Raw genomic sequence first — 17,049 nt, 5'->3', positions numbered from 1 at the left:
TAGTCAGTGCAACGGGGATGCTGCATTCAGCTTCGTCACGAAGCTGCCTTGACAAAGGCCTGGCCTCACCGAAGCTGCCTTGACAAAGGCCTGGCCCCACCAACTCCGGACCAGCTGCCTTTCCCGCAGCTCTGACAGATGCCAGTGAGACCCGTTCATTTCTTTATTCTGCAAACATTTGCTGAACCCCTATCATGTGTCGGGCAGTCGGAAGCCCACTGTGAAGCAGGTGGACGTGGTCCTGTTCCTTGGGGACTCGGGGTCTGGCGAGGGACGCAGGTCGGTGAACACCTGAGACACCCATGCAGGTGTGTAGGACTTGAGTCGTTGGAAGATCGGGATAGCGGGGCACTTAGGCCAAGCCCTGGGTGCTCAGAGGCGGTTTCTCGGCAGCATCGTCGGCTTGGGTACATCACCTTGCAGGGCCACGTGCACCTGCGGCCTCGGCCCTGGGTCCCCGCCTGTGAGGCTGCGCCGGCAGCACTGGGTGGCCCAGCTCCCGGCTCTGGTTCCCAGCTCCCAGCTCCTGGGCCCTGCGGCCTGGTGCTCGCGCCTGGCTGCCTGAGGGCGGCATGCGTGTAAAGGAATCTGCTCTTCTTTGGTGCAAGAGGTCCGATCTATCACTCCTGTTTTGGCTTTCAGCTAATGATTATATGTAATTACATTCAAATAAAATATTTATAAATAATTACATATAATTAGTGGGCTGTGGAATTTGGAACGCACCACACCAGCTCTGATGAAAGGTTCCCTTTAATTTGGGAGGTGATAGTCTTGGTATTATTCGTTTGGAAAGACATCAGTGGCCAAAGGTCTACAGTTCTTTTATAGGTGTTCTCATAACATTCAGGGTTTTTTAAAATTTTTTTTAAATTTTTATTTATTTATGATAGTCACAGAGAGAGAGAGAGGCAGAGACACAGGCGGAGGGAGAAGCAGGCTCCATGCACCGGGAGCCTGATGTGGGATTCGATCCCGGGTCTCCAAGATCGCGCCCTGGGCCAAAGGCAGGCGCCAAACCGCTGTGCCACCCAGGGATCCCAACATTCAGGGTTTTTGGGTGGTGGTTTATTTTATTTATTTATTTTTTTTTGCTTGGTTTTGCTAATAGGTAGGATACTTATGTGGTGAATCTCTAGGGAGGATATGTCACAGATCCACATCTGGAGAGCACTCTGATGAAAACAAATTATATTTTCTTAAAATATCGGGAAGCAATTAGTTATCCTTGAATCCTGAAAGGTCTTTGAGGGGTCGTCCGGTCCAGCTCTAAGCAGGCCTTGCATCTAAAGCCAGGCAAGACGCTGCGTACCGCTGTCCCAGCTGGCCCATCTGTGATCCTGCCCAGGGCACTCTGTCTTGTGAGGTCTCCACCAGCGTTGAAAACAGAGAAAAATTGTCCTGAGCAGGTCCATAATTCAAATTTTTGCCACCCCTGGAGTTTTGGGCACATTTTGCCGTTTCTCTCTGTCCGTTAGCCATACATGGAGCTGCAAATGGAAAGCTGTCTTAGAGTAAAAGGTCTGATTCCCTGGGGGCCGGGGGTAGGCTGTGGAACCAGGGTGGACAGAGAGCGAGCCGATGGGGCTGTGTGAGGTCAGGGTTTCTGGAAGGACTCCCAGGCGAGGTGTGGAGTGACAGGAAGGAAGACGCACGCTGGCTCTGTCCTCTGAGCTGGCCCCGATTCGACAGGCCTGGGGACCAAAGACGCGCTGATGGATTTAACCTTCAACGTTTGGTTGAGTTGATGTGGACCTTTGATTCCTGCCTTAAAATAGGAGGGGATGCCCAACGTGTGTGAGGACCAGTGTAGGCATGCCGCACATTCTCAGGGATTCTCTCAGCCTGTTTTGATTTAGATCATCACATGGGCACTGATGAAGCTCGGGGAAAATGAAGAAGGCCCTTACCAGGCTGACCCGAATGCTCCTATAGCTGGCACCGGAGGTTTTGGAGGCTTTGGGACATGATAGCTCTCTGGTTCTCTCTCTGTTTTTTTTTAATTAATTAATTAATTGATTAATCTATTTATTTTTAAAATTATTTATTATTTATTTATTCATTCATTCATTCATTTATAAACTCTTCTGTATCCAATGTTAAGGCTCCAGGGATTCTTTTTTTAAATCTCATGTGCTATAAATGCAACATAAATTAGGGAATCCGCCAAAAGCACGCTAAGAACCTGCGATGAGACTCTGGTTTTTTCTTCCTTTAGGCTTTTGTTTCTCCATTTTTGGTCATAAGGGAGGATCATGCATCTGTTGAGGCTTTTACCTAGAAACTTGAAAATGTGACAGACGTTGAGCTATTTGGAGCTCTAGGGGATCCCTGGGTGGCTCAGCGGTTTGGCACCTGCCTTTGGCCCAGGTCGTGATCCTGGAGTCCCGGGATCGAGTCCCACGTCGGGCTCCCTGCATGGAGCCTGCTTCTCCCTCTGCCTGTGTCTCTGCCTCTCTCTCTCTCTCTCTCTCTCTCTCTCTCTATGTCTATCATGAATAAATAAATAAATAAATCTTTAAAAAAAATTTGGAGCTCTAGATCTCTTAAATGTCACCGTCTAGGCTGGTGCTGGGTAAACCACTTTTATCTCCTTAAGCTTGGGTTTTCCTATTGGTGAAAACAGGAGGCTGAACTTCCCAGACTCTTGTTCTCTGACTATACGACCACTTCCCTTCGCTGTGCCCAGGATTGTGCAAAAGTTTTTGGAAGAGTCTGTTGGTTAAGTGTCTGACTCTTGATCTCAGCTCAGGTCTTGATCTCTGGGTTGTGGGTTCAAGCCCTGTGTTGGGCTCCTCACTGGGCATGGAGGCTACTTAAAAAACATTAAAAAAGTATATATATAAAAAAGTATACTAAAATATGCTTTTTTATATATATTTATATTAAAATATAAAAGTATATTAAAAAGTATATATAGTACATATAAGTATATATATACAAAAGTATAATATACTTATATTTTATAAAATATAAGTATATTATATTAAATATATTAAATATTATAATGTATTAAACTATTATAAGTATATTTTATTATACCCTATATATATTTATATTAAAATATAAAAGTATATTAAAAACTATATATAGTATATATAAATATATAAATATATATAAAAAGTATATTTTTATATTAAAATATAAAAGTATATTAAAAAGCATATATAGTAATATAAGTATATAAGTATATATATACGTATATAAGTATATACTTATATACGTATATATATATATAATTTTTTTTGGAGGACAGACTTGAGGGCTGTATTTTAACTTTTCAACACATACTCAGAGCTCTTATTTTGGTGCTCCTCCTGAGGCCTCTGTGATGCCGACTTCCCCCAATCCCGTGCCCCCCGTGGCCCAGGTCCTTGTCTAAGTCACTACCCTCCTAGCTCCTTGGCTGCCTCTGCCTCCTAAGTGGTCTCTCTGCTTCCGCTCTTGCCCCACTGACAGTCTGTTCTTTACCCAGCACCAGCACGATCTTTTGAAACTAAATCAGAACATGTCTGTCTCTTGCCTGAAACCCCTCCAGTGACTTCCCACTGCCCTTGGAAATACAAATCCGTTCCTGCCTTTGCACCTGCTTCCTCAGCTGGGAATGTCCTTTCCCTAAGATCTTTGCACAAAGGACTGCTTTTCAAGTGGTTTGCAGCTTAAATATCACTCCCTCAGAGAGGCCTTCCCTGACTATGCCATCTAAAACAGCCATTTCTCCTGCTTAATACTGACCTATTACATGGATTTGTTATTTACATCGCATATCCCACTGGGAATTATCCTGTATATTGATTTCTGTTGTTATATCTCATCCCAGTAGCAAATATGCTTCATAGGATTAAGGACTTTGTTGCCTTGTTCATTGCATATCCTTAGCAGCTAAAGCAGATTCTGGAATATAATAGGTGCTCAAGGAGTGTTTGTAGAATGAATGAATTGATGAATAAATGTCATTGGCAGAAAAACTACACACCAGAGAGGTTATGGTCACATAGTTAATTAGAAGCGGGGCCAAGCAAGACACAAACAGACATTTCTCCAAAGAAGACCTACACATGGCCAAGAGGCACATGAAAAAATGCTCATCGGTGGGCATCAGGGAAATACGAATCAGAACTGCAGTGAGATCCCACCCCACACCTGTCAGAATGGCTCAGATGAACACTGCAGGAAACAGCAGGTGTTGGCGAGGATGCAGAGAAAGGGGAACCCTCTCACCCTGTTGGTGGGAAGGCAGGCTGGTGCAGCCACTCTGGAAGACGGTGTGGAGGGTCCTCAGGAAGTTAGAAATAGAGCTGCCCTACGACCCAGCAATGGCACTGCTAGGGATTTATGCAAAGGACACAAACATAATGATTCGAAGGGACACACGCACCCCAGGAGCCATTACAAGTGGATTGGGGTGCTACTGGCATCTGGTCAGTGGAGGTCAGGGATGCTGTTATATCCTATAATCACAGGAGAGCCTCCCACAGCCATGATCCAGCCTGGAATGTCAGCGGTGCTGAGGTGGGGAACCCCTGTTGTCGACGGGCAGATGCGTGCGCTCATGGTTTAGGGTGGGGATACGGGCAGATGCGTGCGCTCATGGTTTAGGGTGGGGATACGGACGGACGGTGTGTATCATGCATAAAGAATTTAAAGACCGTGTCAAAAAAGGGGTATGATGGAAAAGAGAGAAGAGTCCGAACAAAGTAAGCAGGAGCGCCAGTGGGCATCGCGGGTGACGAAGGGGGTAGGAAGGACTGTGCATTTAGCCTCGCAGGGAGGTGAATCAAGAGAGGAAGTTTTGCCTCAGGAGGTTTGGCTCCATGATCTGCAATGGCCAGTCCCTCAGATTCAGCTCCCTCAACTTCACAGGTCATCCTCACATTTATATTATATGGTCTCATTCATTTGGGGAATATAAAAAATAGTGAAAGGGAATAAAGGGGAAAGGAGAAAAAATAAGTGGGAAATATCAGAAAGGGAGACAGAACATGAAAGACTCCTAACTCTGGGAAACGAAATAGGGGTGGAGGAAGGGGAGGTGGGTGGGGGGCTGGGGTGACTGGGTGATGGGCACTGAGGTGAGCAGTGATGGGATGAGCACTGGGTGTTATTCTATATGTTGGCAAATTGAACACAAATAAAAAATAAATTTATAAAAAAATAAAATAAAAAAAAATAAAAAATATAAAACCCTTGGGAACCAGGGGATATTTTAACCTCCAAATGAAAATAGAGCAAACTGCTGTGGGCTAGAAATAATTACCATTTTCCATCACTTTTCAGGGGTGTTTAACTTCTTTCTCAACACTGTCAGTGCTCTATCATCACTAATGCAGGACAGTGTTAATTTGATGCAATTTGTATTGCTCATTGTCAACTTCTCACTTTTCTCTCAGAGCAAAAATAGTGTGATTTCAGACTCTCTCAAGAGCATCGTGAGATTTTTGGCTGTACAGAGGTTTCTGTCTGTCTAGGTTGATTTCCTAAAATCAACAGAAACAATTATAGATCTTAATGTCTTGGAAAAGCTGTAGTTATTGACGCTGATGAAACTCAGGTCAATGAAATGGTTCTTACTACCTATTTTTCATACATACACACATGTACCTGAATCTATGAATGTAGCATGCGCAGGTAGACATTTAAGATCTCACTAAAAATTCATACTAAAACGGTGGCTTTGGTAATTTGGTAGGCATGTACTTGCTCTTTTGGTCTTGCTCTTGTTTCTTTACCGAACGTTGGCACCTTGTAGGTCCTCTCCAAATGCTTGTTGAATGAATAAACAAACTGCAAAAATCGGTTTGGGATCACTGGCTTCCAAGTTATTTTTCCACATTTGCATGAGCTTAATTATGTCAACTGAAACACAACTTGGTAAATACAGTAGCATATTATTATATATTTTTTTAAGATTTATTTATTTGAGAGAGAGAGAGAGAGAATGTGCAACTGGGTGGAGGGGGCAGAGAGAGAGAGATCCAAGCAGACTCCTGCTGAGAAGGGAGCCTGATGGGGTGCTGGATACCACGACCCATGAGGTCATAACCTGAGCTGAAACCAAGATTCAGATGCTTAATTGGCTGAGCCACCCAGGTGCCCCTACAGTAGTATATTCCTATGGTGTATGATTGTGATGTAGCCATTCATTTCTGAGGTTTTTTTTTTAATTTTTGAAATTATTGCCAGGGATATGATTTGACTTATGGGGTTTCTGAATCCACTCAGCATGAAACTCTTAGTAGTTGATACCTTTTCCATATTAACCTTTAACCTAGGGAGGGATGGTTAATCAAAAGAATAGATTTCAATGAATGTTCTTAATTCAAATGTATTTAAATTGACAATGTTGAAGAAATTATGCCCAGGGCACCATTTTATTTTGGGTGCCATTTTATTCTAGAGAAGAGCTATGTTGACTAGTTCACTGGATGTGTGTCCATGTTTTTTTTTTTTTTCTTTTCTTCTTTTTCTTTTTCCAGTGCTATTTCTTCACAATTGAATTTGGCCTTTGCAAGCAAGAAGGGCAACTGCGGGCCTATGGGGCAGGACTACTTTCCTCCATTGGAGAATTAAAGGTATGAAGCTGTGAATGAAAATAGCCTTCCCAGGCAAACTGGCTCAAGGTCATGGAGATATTGATTTGTTTGAGCAGTTCTACTCATAGGTACCCCATAAATATTTAACACAGAGGATTTGGCACCTCAGATGTGGCCGCTGACCTAACTTTTTGCACTTCTGAAAATGGGTCATGCCTTTCTAGGTTTGCGGTGTGACTCAAATGGATGAGCAGCCATGTGCACAGATCAACAGGAATGACAAATATATGCTTAAATGTTGGGTAACACATGACTGGCCTAAATTTAGTGCAGAAAAGTAGGCAGCAAGTTAGCAGTGATCCTTCTGATTGAAATTTCCCTGTAAGGATCGCTTGGCTATTTTCATTTCTGTTATTCCCCAGGGCTCCCATGGACACTCTAGAATTTACTCCTCAAAGGGAAATTTGAGATTATTTTAGCTTCCTCAAAATTAATGTGTATTAAAACATTTGTGGACACACACCATTTAGAAAAAAAACCTAAATAAACCTCCATTCGTTCAAAGAGGTAGCTAATATGTATAGTGATGCCTAAGGAATGCTATTGTTTTTGTCTTAAAATATAGCAAAGCGGTCATTTATTCAGAGATGTTGGGGCTTGGAGTATTTGATAATTTACATATCCTGGTTACTTAAGAAATGCTGTCTATACCACTGGGCAACAGCAAGTTTTGATGAATTTAGAATGCAGTGTGATGTATACTCTGGAAATGGTACTGAAGATGATTCAATCTTTCTTTGATTACCCAGACAAAGATCAGGATTATTGACTACCCTAAGGTTTTCATTTGGTGCATTGATTTTTCTTATATAACATAGTTGGGAAATAGATGATTACCAGAACTTTTTGGTTGTTTATGCTCTTGAAAAGTACAATATAACTGTAGTTTTATTGAGTATTCGCTCTACAATTACATTCATTCATGCATTAAGTCCCAAACATTTGATCAAGCACCTACTATGTCCCAAGCACTGTGCCAGTCACTGGGGATATAAATAATGAAAAGGGGGAGGAGGAGGAGGAAGAAGAAGAAGGAGAAGGAGGAGGAGAAGAAGGAGAAGGAGAAGGAGAAGGAGAAGGAGGATGAGAAGAAGAAGAGGAAGAGGAAGAGGAGGAGGAGGAAGAGCAAGAAGAACAAGAACAAGAATAAGAACACCACCACCACCACCACAGCTACAACACAGCAGAGACCTCAGTGGACTCTTAAACAGACCTCAGTTAGTATTGTAGATGCTTTTAACATATTAACCCACTTAATTCTCATACCAATCTGGTGAGATAAGCAGTATTATGATCACAGATGAAAAAACTGAAGCATAAAGACATTAAGGAGCTTGCCCAAGGTCACACAGCTAATCAGTGCCAGAGCTGGATCCAAGTCCAGGTGGTTGAGGCTCCAGGATTCCTGGGGTCTCTGTTATCAGAGGGTTCACAGTCTAGGGCAAGGGATAAACAGCCAATAAGATGACGCAAACTGTGACACATGGGCCTGGCACTTACTAGGCCGTGCTGGGGAGGGCTCCTGACCAGGGCCTTGCAGCCCGAGCTGATTCTTGAGGAATGGAGAGGACGAATGAGGAGGGGATGAGATGCACAGAATAGTGAATGGACAACGGGGTGTGTATTCTTGTTAAATCCTGCCCTAGTCAGGCCCATCCCCGAGGTTCCACAAGGCTGGAGTAGATGATAACATGGAGCCTGACAAAAGCCTGATGTAATATTGTATTTTTTTTTTTTAAATTCTCAACAACAACAAAAAGCCACTTGGGGTTAATTTTCTTACAGTGGCCAAAGCTCACAGCAATAGCCTGATGTCACATCCGTGTAAGACCCATGCCTTCTGTAGGGTGCTTCTTGATTTCTGCGAGAAAAGAATTAGAAAATGAGTTAGCTCTTGAGCTGTATCTATTTACATTCTCCTCAGAAGGTTTATAAATGATATCAGAAGCAAAAGAAACAAATCTCTCTCATTGCCCCAACTTTTGATAAGGTCCTCTAATCGGGTTAATGGGGCATATATAGGCAGCATTGGGGTGAATCTGTTGTTTTTGTTCCTATTGATGTGGACAGAAATGTCTGGAAATGGAAATCAGTCAGGCTGTGTACACCAAAGGGCATTGTCTGCCGTGAATCTTGTTCTGGTCCATCACCTCTGGTCATTAGCATTCTTCCATTCTCAAATTTCTACACTCCAACATCCTGATGATTGCTACTTTGGACTATTTTTACAATTCAGAAGTTCTTGCTATGAGAAGAACTTCTGATTATTCACAGAGAATACATAACACGGGACGCTTTCCGTACCTGCTTCCCTCCTCTCTGCCGTGCTCTGTGCAGATGTCCAGAACCCCCTCACAGCTTCTGAGTACTTCTGTCTGGAAGTACTCAGTAATGAGTACTCAGTATTTAGTTATGGGTTTGTTGAAGAACATGAATAAACAAATGAGTGAATAATAAATTTAAAAATTAGACACATATAGCAGGGCCAACTCTGAGATCAAAAAAGCATGAACACAATAATTCTGAACCTGGGGTGGGGGGATAACTTTATTGATAGCGTTATAAAAATTCCTGTATCAAACATGCTTGCGGGTTCAAAAGGAGTTACTTTTTGCAGTAAAATATCTGATTCAAACTGTAGCCCAAATGTAGGTCCCAGCTAAGTTGGAGGTTTTGGTATAGTCTTTATTACTTTTACATAAATATCCATGATTCACCTTCTCTCCTTGAACAGAATATGTTTTAAAATTTGTGCTTCAAGAGGCTAAATTTTCCTGGGTGCACTTCAGAGCTGGTCAAGTACTCCCAAGAGGTGTTATCTATAGTTTGGAGGATAACTTTCATTTTTCCCTCTTATTTTTTCAATGACTACAATGCTTACTTTTTGACAATTTGTGAAGAGAGAGACAAAATAAATAGGGAAAATCTTGTAAAAGCTACATCTGATACACAAAGTTGTCTTCTTTTAGCCTCATCAGTGGTTGCTCTCTCTCTTTTTTGTTCTGTGATGTACTTTCAGGAATTCCAAAAATGTATTTGGGTAGGTCTCTACGATTCCTTCATCACTCTGGAGAGCAGTTGATAATGAGCTAACTCATCTGGAAATCTGACTTTAAAGAAAGGTTGAAGTAGGATAATCAATTATGTTTACCCATAGCCAGAATATGTCTTTCATGCTTTTTCGATCTCAGAGTTGGCCCTGCTATATGTGTCTCATTTTAAAATTTATTCTTCACTCATTTTTTTATTCACTTTATTCAACAAACCCATAACTAAAGGTCTAAGATTTCAAGGCACTTAGAGTCTCTAGTAGGGAAGGTCTAAGGAAGTGATTGATACGGGTCTCTGTTGAGTCCAGATCCATGGCTAAGCAACGGTGAAGCTTGTTCACAGGCCGTGATAAAGAAATGATTGCTAATTGATGAACTGGCTGAGTTCTAACCCCAAAATTTAATCCATCTTAAAAGCAAAAAGGCAATTTCTCCTTTTTTATGGGTAAAGGTAAAGTCTAGTTCATTATTTCCTCAAGGGCAAGGATTAATTTTTTTTTTTTTTTTTTTTTTGAACAGCCTTAGCACCTACCCCATAGTAGTCACTGGAATAGTACATATAAATCCATCCATTCTGCTTTTCAGGTTTTGGCAAAGCTGATGGTTTTATTTATTTATTTATTTTAAAAAAGATTTTGGGGATCCCTGGATGGCGCAGCGGTTTGGTGCCTGCCTTTGGCCCAGGGCGCGATCCTGGAGACCCGGGATTGAATCCCACATCGGGCTCCCGGTGCATGGAGCCTGCTTCTCCCTCTGCCTGTGTCTCTGCCTCTCTCTCTCTCTCTCTCTGTGTGTGTGACTATCATAAATAAATAAAGCAGTGCTCTTTAAAAAAAAAATAAAATAAAAAGATTTTTATTTATTTATTTATTCATTCGAGACACAGAGAGGGAGAGAGAGGGAGACAGAGACACAGGCAGGGGGAGAAGCAGGCTCCATGCAGGAGCCTGATGTGGGACTCCATCCTGGGTCTCTAGGATCAGGCCCTGGGCTGAAGGCAGACGCTCAACCGCTGAGCCACCCAGGCTGCCCAAAGCTGATGGTTTTAAAGCTTTTAGTTATTATTATTTTTTTGGCTCTAGTTTTAGGATCTCCTTGCACAGTGCCTTTATTGTACTGTTTTTTTTTTTTTTTTACTAGCTTAACCAACATTCCCAGAACAGGCTTATATTTATTGCAGTCAGTCATGTTTATTGCCACTTGCGGCAACTCTGTCTGGCAATCAGAATTCCTGCCAGGCTGCACAGAAGAGGCTGGAGGCACCTGCAGGTCCTGCCATCAGTGTGGCTAGAGTTAGGACTCACTGACGCAGAGCTCCCCCATCTTTCCCCTGCACAGATGGCTCCCACCTCCCTTCCCCCCACCCTTCGTTTTCCTGAAACCAGCACTATTAGTAAAGACAGAGAGAACTCTGGAGCCAGACACAGGCGTTTGGCCTTTATGAAGAGATTGTTTGAAGAGGGAGTTTGTTCTCTCACTCCTGCAACTTATTCAAATGGATGAAACTTTCAACATCACTGATTTAAAAAAAAAAAAAAGGTGCGATGCTATTATCACCCAGTTGACCAATAAGGATGTTGATGTCACTTTGTACTTGGTTAGCAGGAGGGACATTTGAGGGAAGTTCAAAAAATATTATCTACATACATGAATATGCACATATACAAATGTATATATTTGATGTTCTGATGGGGAAAAGACGATTGCAGTGTGAACGTGGGAGTGTTTGCAAATTCTTATTCAGAATCTAGGCCCCAAACTACCTTTAAACCTGACTTCACACCTGAGTTTTTTCCTGGCTTAAACCAGCCCTAATATAGAGGGTGAGGATCACAGGATTTACTTGGAGAATAGTTGAGATAGTAACTCTGTGTCTGCAAAGGCAGGTGGCTGGAAGGATGGAAGATTTTAAATTGATGAACTTAGGGCAGGCACTGTTGCAGCCGAAAACCAGAAAGCCTCAGAGCTATGGCCATGTTGCTTTCTTTGTGGGTTCGGGACCCCTGGGGGAGAAGAGGCAGGTGTGTCTGAGCGCCCGTATACACCAAACATCATCTCCAGATTGAACTGGCAATAATCACTTAGTATACTGGCCACTTCCCATGTGCCAGGCACTTTATATGCATTACCTCATTTAATTGTTTTTTAAAGATTTATTTATTTATTAGAGAGAAAGAGAGCAAGCAGAGGGAGGGGCAGAGGGAGACACACAGAGACAGAAGCAGACTCCCCATGGAGTGCAGGGCTCTACGTGGGGCTTGATGTGGAGCTCAGTCTCACGACCCTGAGATCATGACCTGAGCTGAAAGCAAGAGGCAGCCACTCAACTGACAGAGCCAGCCAGATACCCCCCGTTTAGTTCTTACCACAACCCTGGGTTATAGATACCATTAGTATTCCCATTTTCCAGATGAATACTAGAGTGGGCTTCCATAGGTGGACAAACTGGCCCGGTCATGTAGAAACTTTAGGTAACAATTGGGTACTGGAAAACTTGACTTTGGAAAAAGATTTTTGTATTTAAAAGACCAGGATGGCAAATAAGCCATAATTTGTGCACCGAAGCCAATTAATTGCTAATGGCCACCATTGCTGGGAAGGGTGGGAAGGCTGTGGCCAGGCCAGCAGGAAAGGCTGCGACGGTCAATGTGTGCCACCTGGGATGGAGGGAGATGACAAGGATGCGTTGTATGTGCAAGATGGTATTGCAAGGGCAGCTTTAGAATTCACGTAGGTCAGCGTTTTCAGTTTATCGAAGAGGAAACTGTGTCCCAACCTGGGGGAGTTTCACTGCTTTGATGTCCTGCCTCTGGGACAACTATGTTTAGGACCCGGGTATCACAGCTCCCAGGCCCGCACACTTGTCTTTAGCACTATGGGTGAATCCAAAATAGTCCTTGTAGAGAGCATTCAGGTGAGGGCAGGTGATTCTCAAGCACTCCTGCACTTCTAGAATGGCTTCAGAGTGAAAGACTGTCGGCCACATCCTCTTAGCCTTACAAAGCCACTGTCTGCCACAGTCGGATGAATTCTTGCAGACTTCAGGATATCAGACTGTTAACCCTTTGGGAAGAAGTCACCCCAGAGTTCCCTGGGGACCTCAAGAGTGTGGCCCAAGGTTTACAGAGAGTCCACTGTGGACGTAGAGGAGAGGGCATGCATGCTGCTCCCTCAACTGAGACAGCTTAGAGGTATGGGGAGGAGTTGAGGACAAACCGAATAGGGCTGCAGCCCGTAGGGCATCAGTGGAGACATGGACGCTCTTTCATAGCCTTAGGGCCACACTCTAGCATTCAGACCTGGGAATGTCATAGGTCGCATGGTTGTTCCTGGCAGGCATCCCACGGAAGAGCTCCACGAGACCACTAACGGGTGAGAGCACCGCCTCCCTTGTTGGCTTTAGCTCCAGGCTCTGGTCATTCTCCAGGCTACTATGGAGGTGCCGCTGTCATCCCACTGTTAGTAACAGCCAAGGACAGCGCTGGTCCCACGCCGCGTGGGTGGGGAGGTCCCCGGTGGGTCGTGGGCATGTGGGCCATGGCAGGTTCCTGCCTTGTTGAGAGCTTGCAACAACCAGCTCCTGGTGTGTCCTTGGATTATTCCGTTGGGCAGGTGTGAGATCCGTTGCCTGGTGGTTTTTGCCTCAAGTTTATGCTGTGAATCCACTGATTTTCCTTGAAGTCTGGGGCAGAGCATTGTGCCCTCTAGGCATTTTCTTGGTCCACTCTCCTCCTTTTTACTGGTTAAGATGACTAAACAGGCTCACCTGAGTATCCAGGGCGATTGTGACATGAGGAGGCTTTCCAAAGCTCCCCTGATTTCAGCCTCTCACCGTCTGCACACATTCGGGAGGTGTCCTGTACACATGCTGGCTGCCAAGGCCGCGAATGGCCCATCCGAGCATTTCCGACCCAAGCAGAGGAGTTGCACCCCCTTCTGTGCTCCCATTGACCCGGTCCAATTCTTTGGCTCAGCGGCGGGCGGTGCCCTGCGGAGGGAGCAGTGGTTTGGATGTTCTCACCCTCTGTCCCGCTACCCCTCCGCCCTCGCCCCTGATTGTGACGATGAGAAAATAGAAAGACCAGGGGCACCGGGCCAGTCACCGTCCTTCCTTTCATACATGCTGGTGGCGGGTGGACACTTAGAGCAATGTGCAGAGGCTGGACACGCTCCGGGCATGTGGCTGCAAGGAAAGCCACGGCTGATTCTGAAAACCACAGCAAGTCAGTGGGAGGCCTGTTCTTTGCAGAAGAGCGCCAGGCCTCCTAAAAGGACATTTGTTTCTTGGAACTGCGAAGTCGTTTTTAAAATGTGGACAGAATTATTAGTCATGTGGAACCCAAATCCCCCGATGTTCACGGTGCGGGATGGAATCGAGCACAAATGCATTTGCAGGTGTGGTGACCTTCTGCTTATAATGAAGCTGCTCCGTGGGCCAAAAAGAATGAGTTCATTCCCAGAGGCCCTGTCCGGTCCCTGATTCATGTAGGCATTGATCTGGACAATGCAACTTTGTAGGAAAGCAAATCACAGGCAGGGGAGGGCTGCATGCCCTTGCCCTTATGGGTTAGTCCGGCCTTTGGTTTGCGCTTGTGTCTCCAGCTGGAGGGAGCACAGCCCTGTTCATGGAAGGCTGCAGATCATCCCATGCGTTTTGAAACTGGAGGGGGTGGGGGATGCACAACGGTGTGAACGGGAGAGGTTTGCAGCATCTCTGCTGGTGACCGCACAGTCTACCTCTCCCACTGGAGGGTGGTGGAGGGCCTTGCATGGAACCCAGTGTCTTCGGAAACCATCCAGCCCAAACCGCTCGCTTACAGTTAAGGAAACAGAGTCCCGGAGAAGGGAAATCCCGCGTCAGGTGGTGCAGCAGGGTGGCAGCGACATTGGGGCTGAGTCCCTGTCCTCCAGGGGTAATGCAGCTCCCGTGGCCAATGGGCCCTTTAAGGGGAGCACAGACTCTAGGGGGGAGTGCTTTGCAAAGTGGAGTTCACAGGCCCTGCAGTTGGGGGGAATCCCCCTGGGGCCTCCTCCCTGTGTGTTTCTGGGTCCTGCTGAATGACATTGAGGAGGCCCGGCCTTGGCATGTGCTCCTTGTGCTCCTGGGCGGCTCCTGGGCAGGTGAGCTCCAGCCCATAACCGAGGCCTGGAGCTGACAGCGGTGGGAAGCGCTGCCCTTGAGCATCACTGAGCTCACCCTGAGGAGCCCCCGCAGGCCCTGGGTCCCGTCTGGGCCAGCAGTCCACATGTGGAGCCCACGGTGCTTCCCGGGGCAGCTGCACCAGCCTTGCTGCGCCGGCCTCCACCGAGCCGAGGGGTCTTGGCTCCTTGCCCCCCCCCCGCCCCCCCCCCCCCCCCCCCGCCCCCGCCACAGGATCACCTGCGGCATTGGCTCTGCTGTCCCCGCAGAGGAGGGTGAGGGACAAGTGCTTCTCAGGTGCCTTTGATATCCAGGCCCCGGCCCGACTGCCCACCCCCAGGCCCCGGGGGCTCCAGGCCCGCCAGCCTCCGCGCAGGTGGTGATCGCTTCTGCCATTTAAGTGACATTTCAGGACGTTTCTTATAGCGACGAATGCAGGGCCCTGTTTCGGCTCTCTCCTTGCTTCCATTCATGGCACAGATTAAAAGTCCGTGTCTTCTGGGACACTGCTCTGAACCGGCCTTCCCTATGACTTTGTCTGATAATAAATAAAATAATGCCGTGATCTCATTGCCCCCCGCCCCGCCCCCGTTTCTTTTTTCTTTTTTTTCTTTTTTTTCCCCGCCCCCGTTTCTAACAGCCTTACACAAAGGAAAGCAAAGGCCCTGACACCCACTGTTGCCCGCAGATGAGACGGCTCCGTGTCCCGGGTTGGGCACAGGCGCCGAGCTGTGGCCTGGGGAGGCAGGTGGCAGAGTTACCTGCTCTGTGGTATGTTTTGCAGCACGCTCTCTCCGACAAGGCGTGTGTGAAGGCCTTTGACCCAAAGACAACTTGCCTACAGGAATGCCTCATTACCACCTTCCAGGACGCCTACTTCGTTTCGGAAAGTTTTGAAGAAGCCAAAGAAAAGATGAGGTAAACTCGCTTTTCTTCCACTGTTTCCCTGGCTCTGCTCCCTGCCTCTGTGCGTCCCCGGCGCCAGTGGAGCTGACCGTGTCTCCCCCCCCCCCACTTGTTTTTGAAAATATTTTTATATTTTTATATATTTTTTATTTTTTATTTTTATTTTTTTCCCTCCCCACTTGTTTTGCAGGGACTTTGCAAAGTCCATTACTCGCCCCTTCTCCGTGCACTTCAATCCCTACACGCAGAGCATTGAGATCCTGAAAGACACCAGGAGTATCGAAAACGTGGTGCAGGACCTTCGCGGGGACCTGAACACGGTGTGCGACGCCCTGAACAAAATGAACCGGTATCTGGGGATTTGACGCCCCGGGACCCGTGACCTCTTGGGGGCTTTGCAGCAGTCCAATGTCATGTAGCGCTGATCACATTCTGTGTCACGGCTTGGCCAATACGCATGCAACCCTATCCCTCTCTATGCACGTGTGATATTCCGTGTTCACGTGCGAGGCACCATCAAGAGCCCAATGACACCTGCTCATTGTTGGAAGTATTGTGACCTGTTCAAACGTCTCAAATAGATTTGCCATTCCTTCTCCTTGTATTTAACCAAACTGCAGCTGTTTAAGGGTCTGTAACAAGTAGCCTTCTTATGCTTCTAGCTTATGACTTCTTCCTTCTCAGATCCAAGCCCTTCCTCAGTGTTCAGTAGATAAAATGAGAATAGCGGTGACCCTGTTCCTGTTTTCTGTAGTCTCAGTATTTCCGCAGCATTATCGGAGATAAACCCAGAAATCGTGCGGAACCTCCCTCCCGTTTCAGAAATGAAAACTAGTGAGCACACTAGTTGGAATGGTTTTTAGATTAAGTATTTATACAACAGAAGAAAAGAGACCATTTTCTGGGACATATAGGTGGCACTGGCTGTGTAGATACTGAGTGGTGGCGCGTTTTCCAGAGAATTTTGGAAGAAAACACTTCTGGAGGGGACATGCGGAAAGACTAAGCTATGGGCAAAAAATCTCGGGACTTTGATTTTTATGCTGGAATAAAGTGAATTATCGTGCTCAGGTGTTTAGCCTATTTCTCTTAGAGAACAATAACAGCATAAAGCTTTGACCTCAGAGATGTGGAAATGGAGTCCTGCAGAGCTCAAGCCATTTGCCCGAAGTGGCACAGTTTAGTGTGCCACCAACATCCATGGCCCTTTGCATCTCCCTTCTGGCTTGCTAAGAAGTTCAACGTGGTGTATTTGTGCGTAGTCAGAGAAGGGAAACTAATAACTTATCAAAACAAATGTTTATCACTAAATGGGATTTGGTTTGTGATCAAGGGCTGCCAACAGTACAGGCGTCTCCTT

At 45.7% G+C, this 17,049-nt stretch overlaps 1 protein-coding gene across 1 annotated transcript in view; it reads left to right on the top strand.

Annotated features, from left to right (window-relative positions):
* Positions 1-16,489, top strand: part of TPH2 (tryptophan hydroxylase 2) — an 81,808-nt gene extending 65,319 nt beyond the window's left edge. The window contains exons 9-11 of the mRNA XM_041757047.1: positions 6,477-6,572; positions 15,568-15,701; positions 15,880-16,489. Of these exons, the coding sequence (XP_041612981.1) occupies positions 6,477-6,572; positions 15,568-15,701; positions 15,880-16,054 (405 nt within the window). The 3' untranslated portion in view covers positions 16,055-16,489. The remainder of the gene's footprint in view (positions 1-6,476; positions 6,573-15,567; positions 15,702-15,879) is intronic.
* The last annotated feature ends 560 nt before the right edge of the window (positions 16,490-17,049 follow it).

This window comes from Vulpes lagopus, chromosome 5, assembly GCF_018345385.1.
Source record: "Vulpes lagopus strain Blue_001 chromosome 5, ASM1834538v1, whole genome shotgun sequence".
NCBI lineage: Eukaryota > Metazoa > Chordata > Mammalia > Carnivora > Canidae > Vulpes > Vulpes lagopus.
The sequence above is the reverse complement of the archived record's forward strand: the minus strand, read 5'-3'. Positions and strand labels throughout refer to the sequence as shown.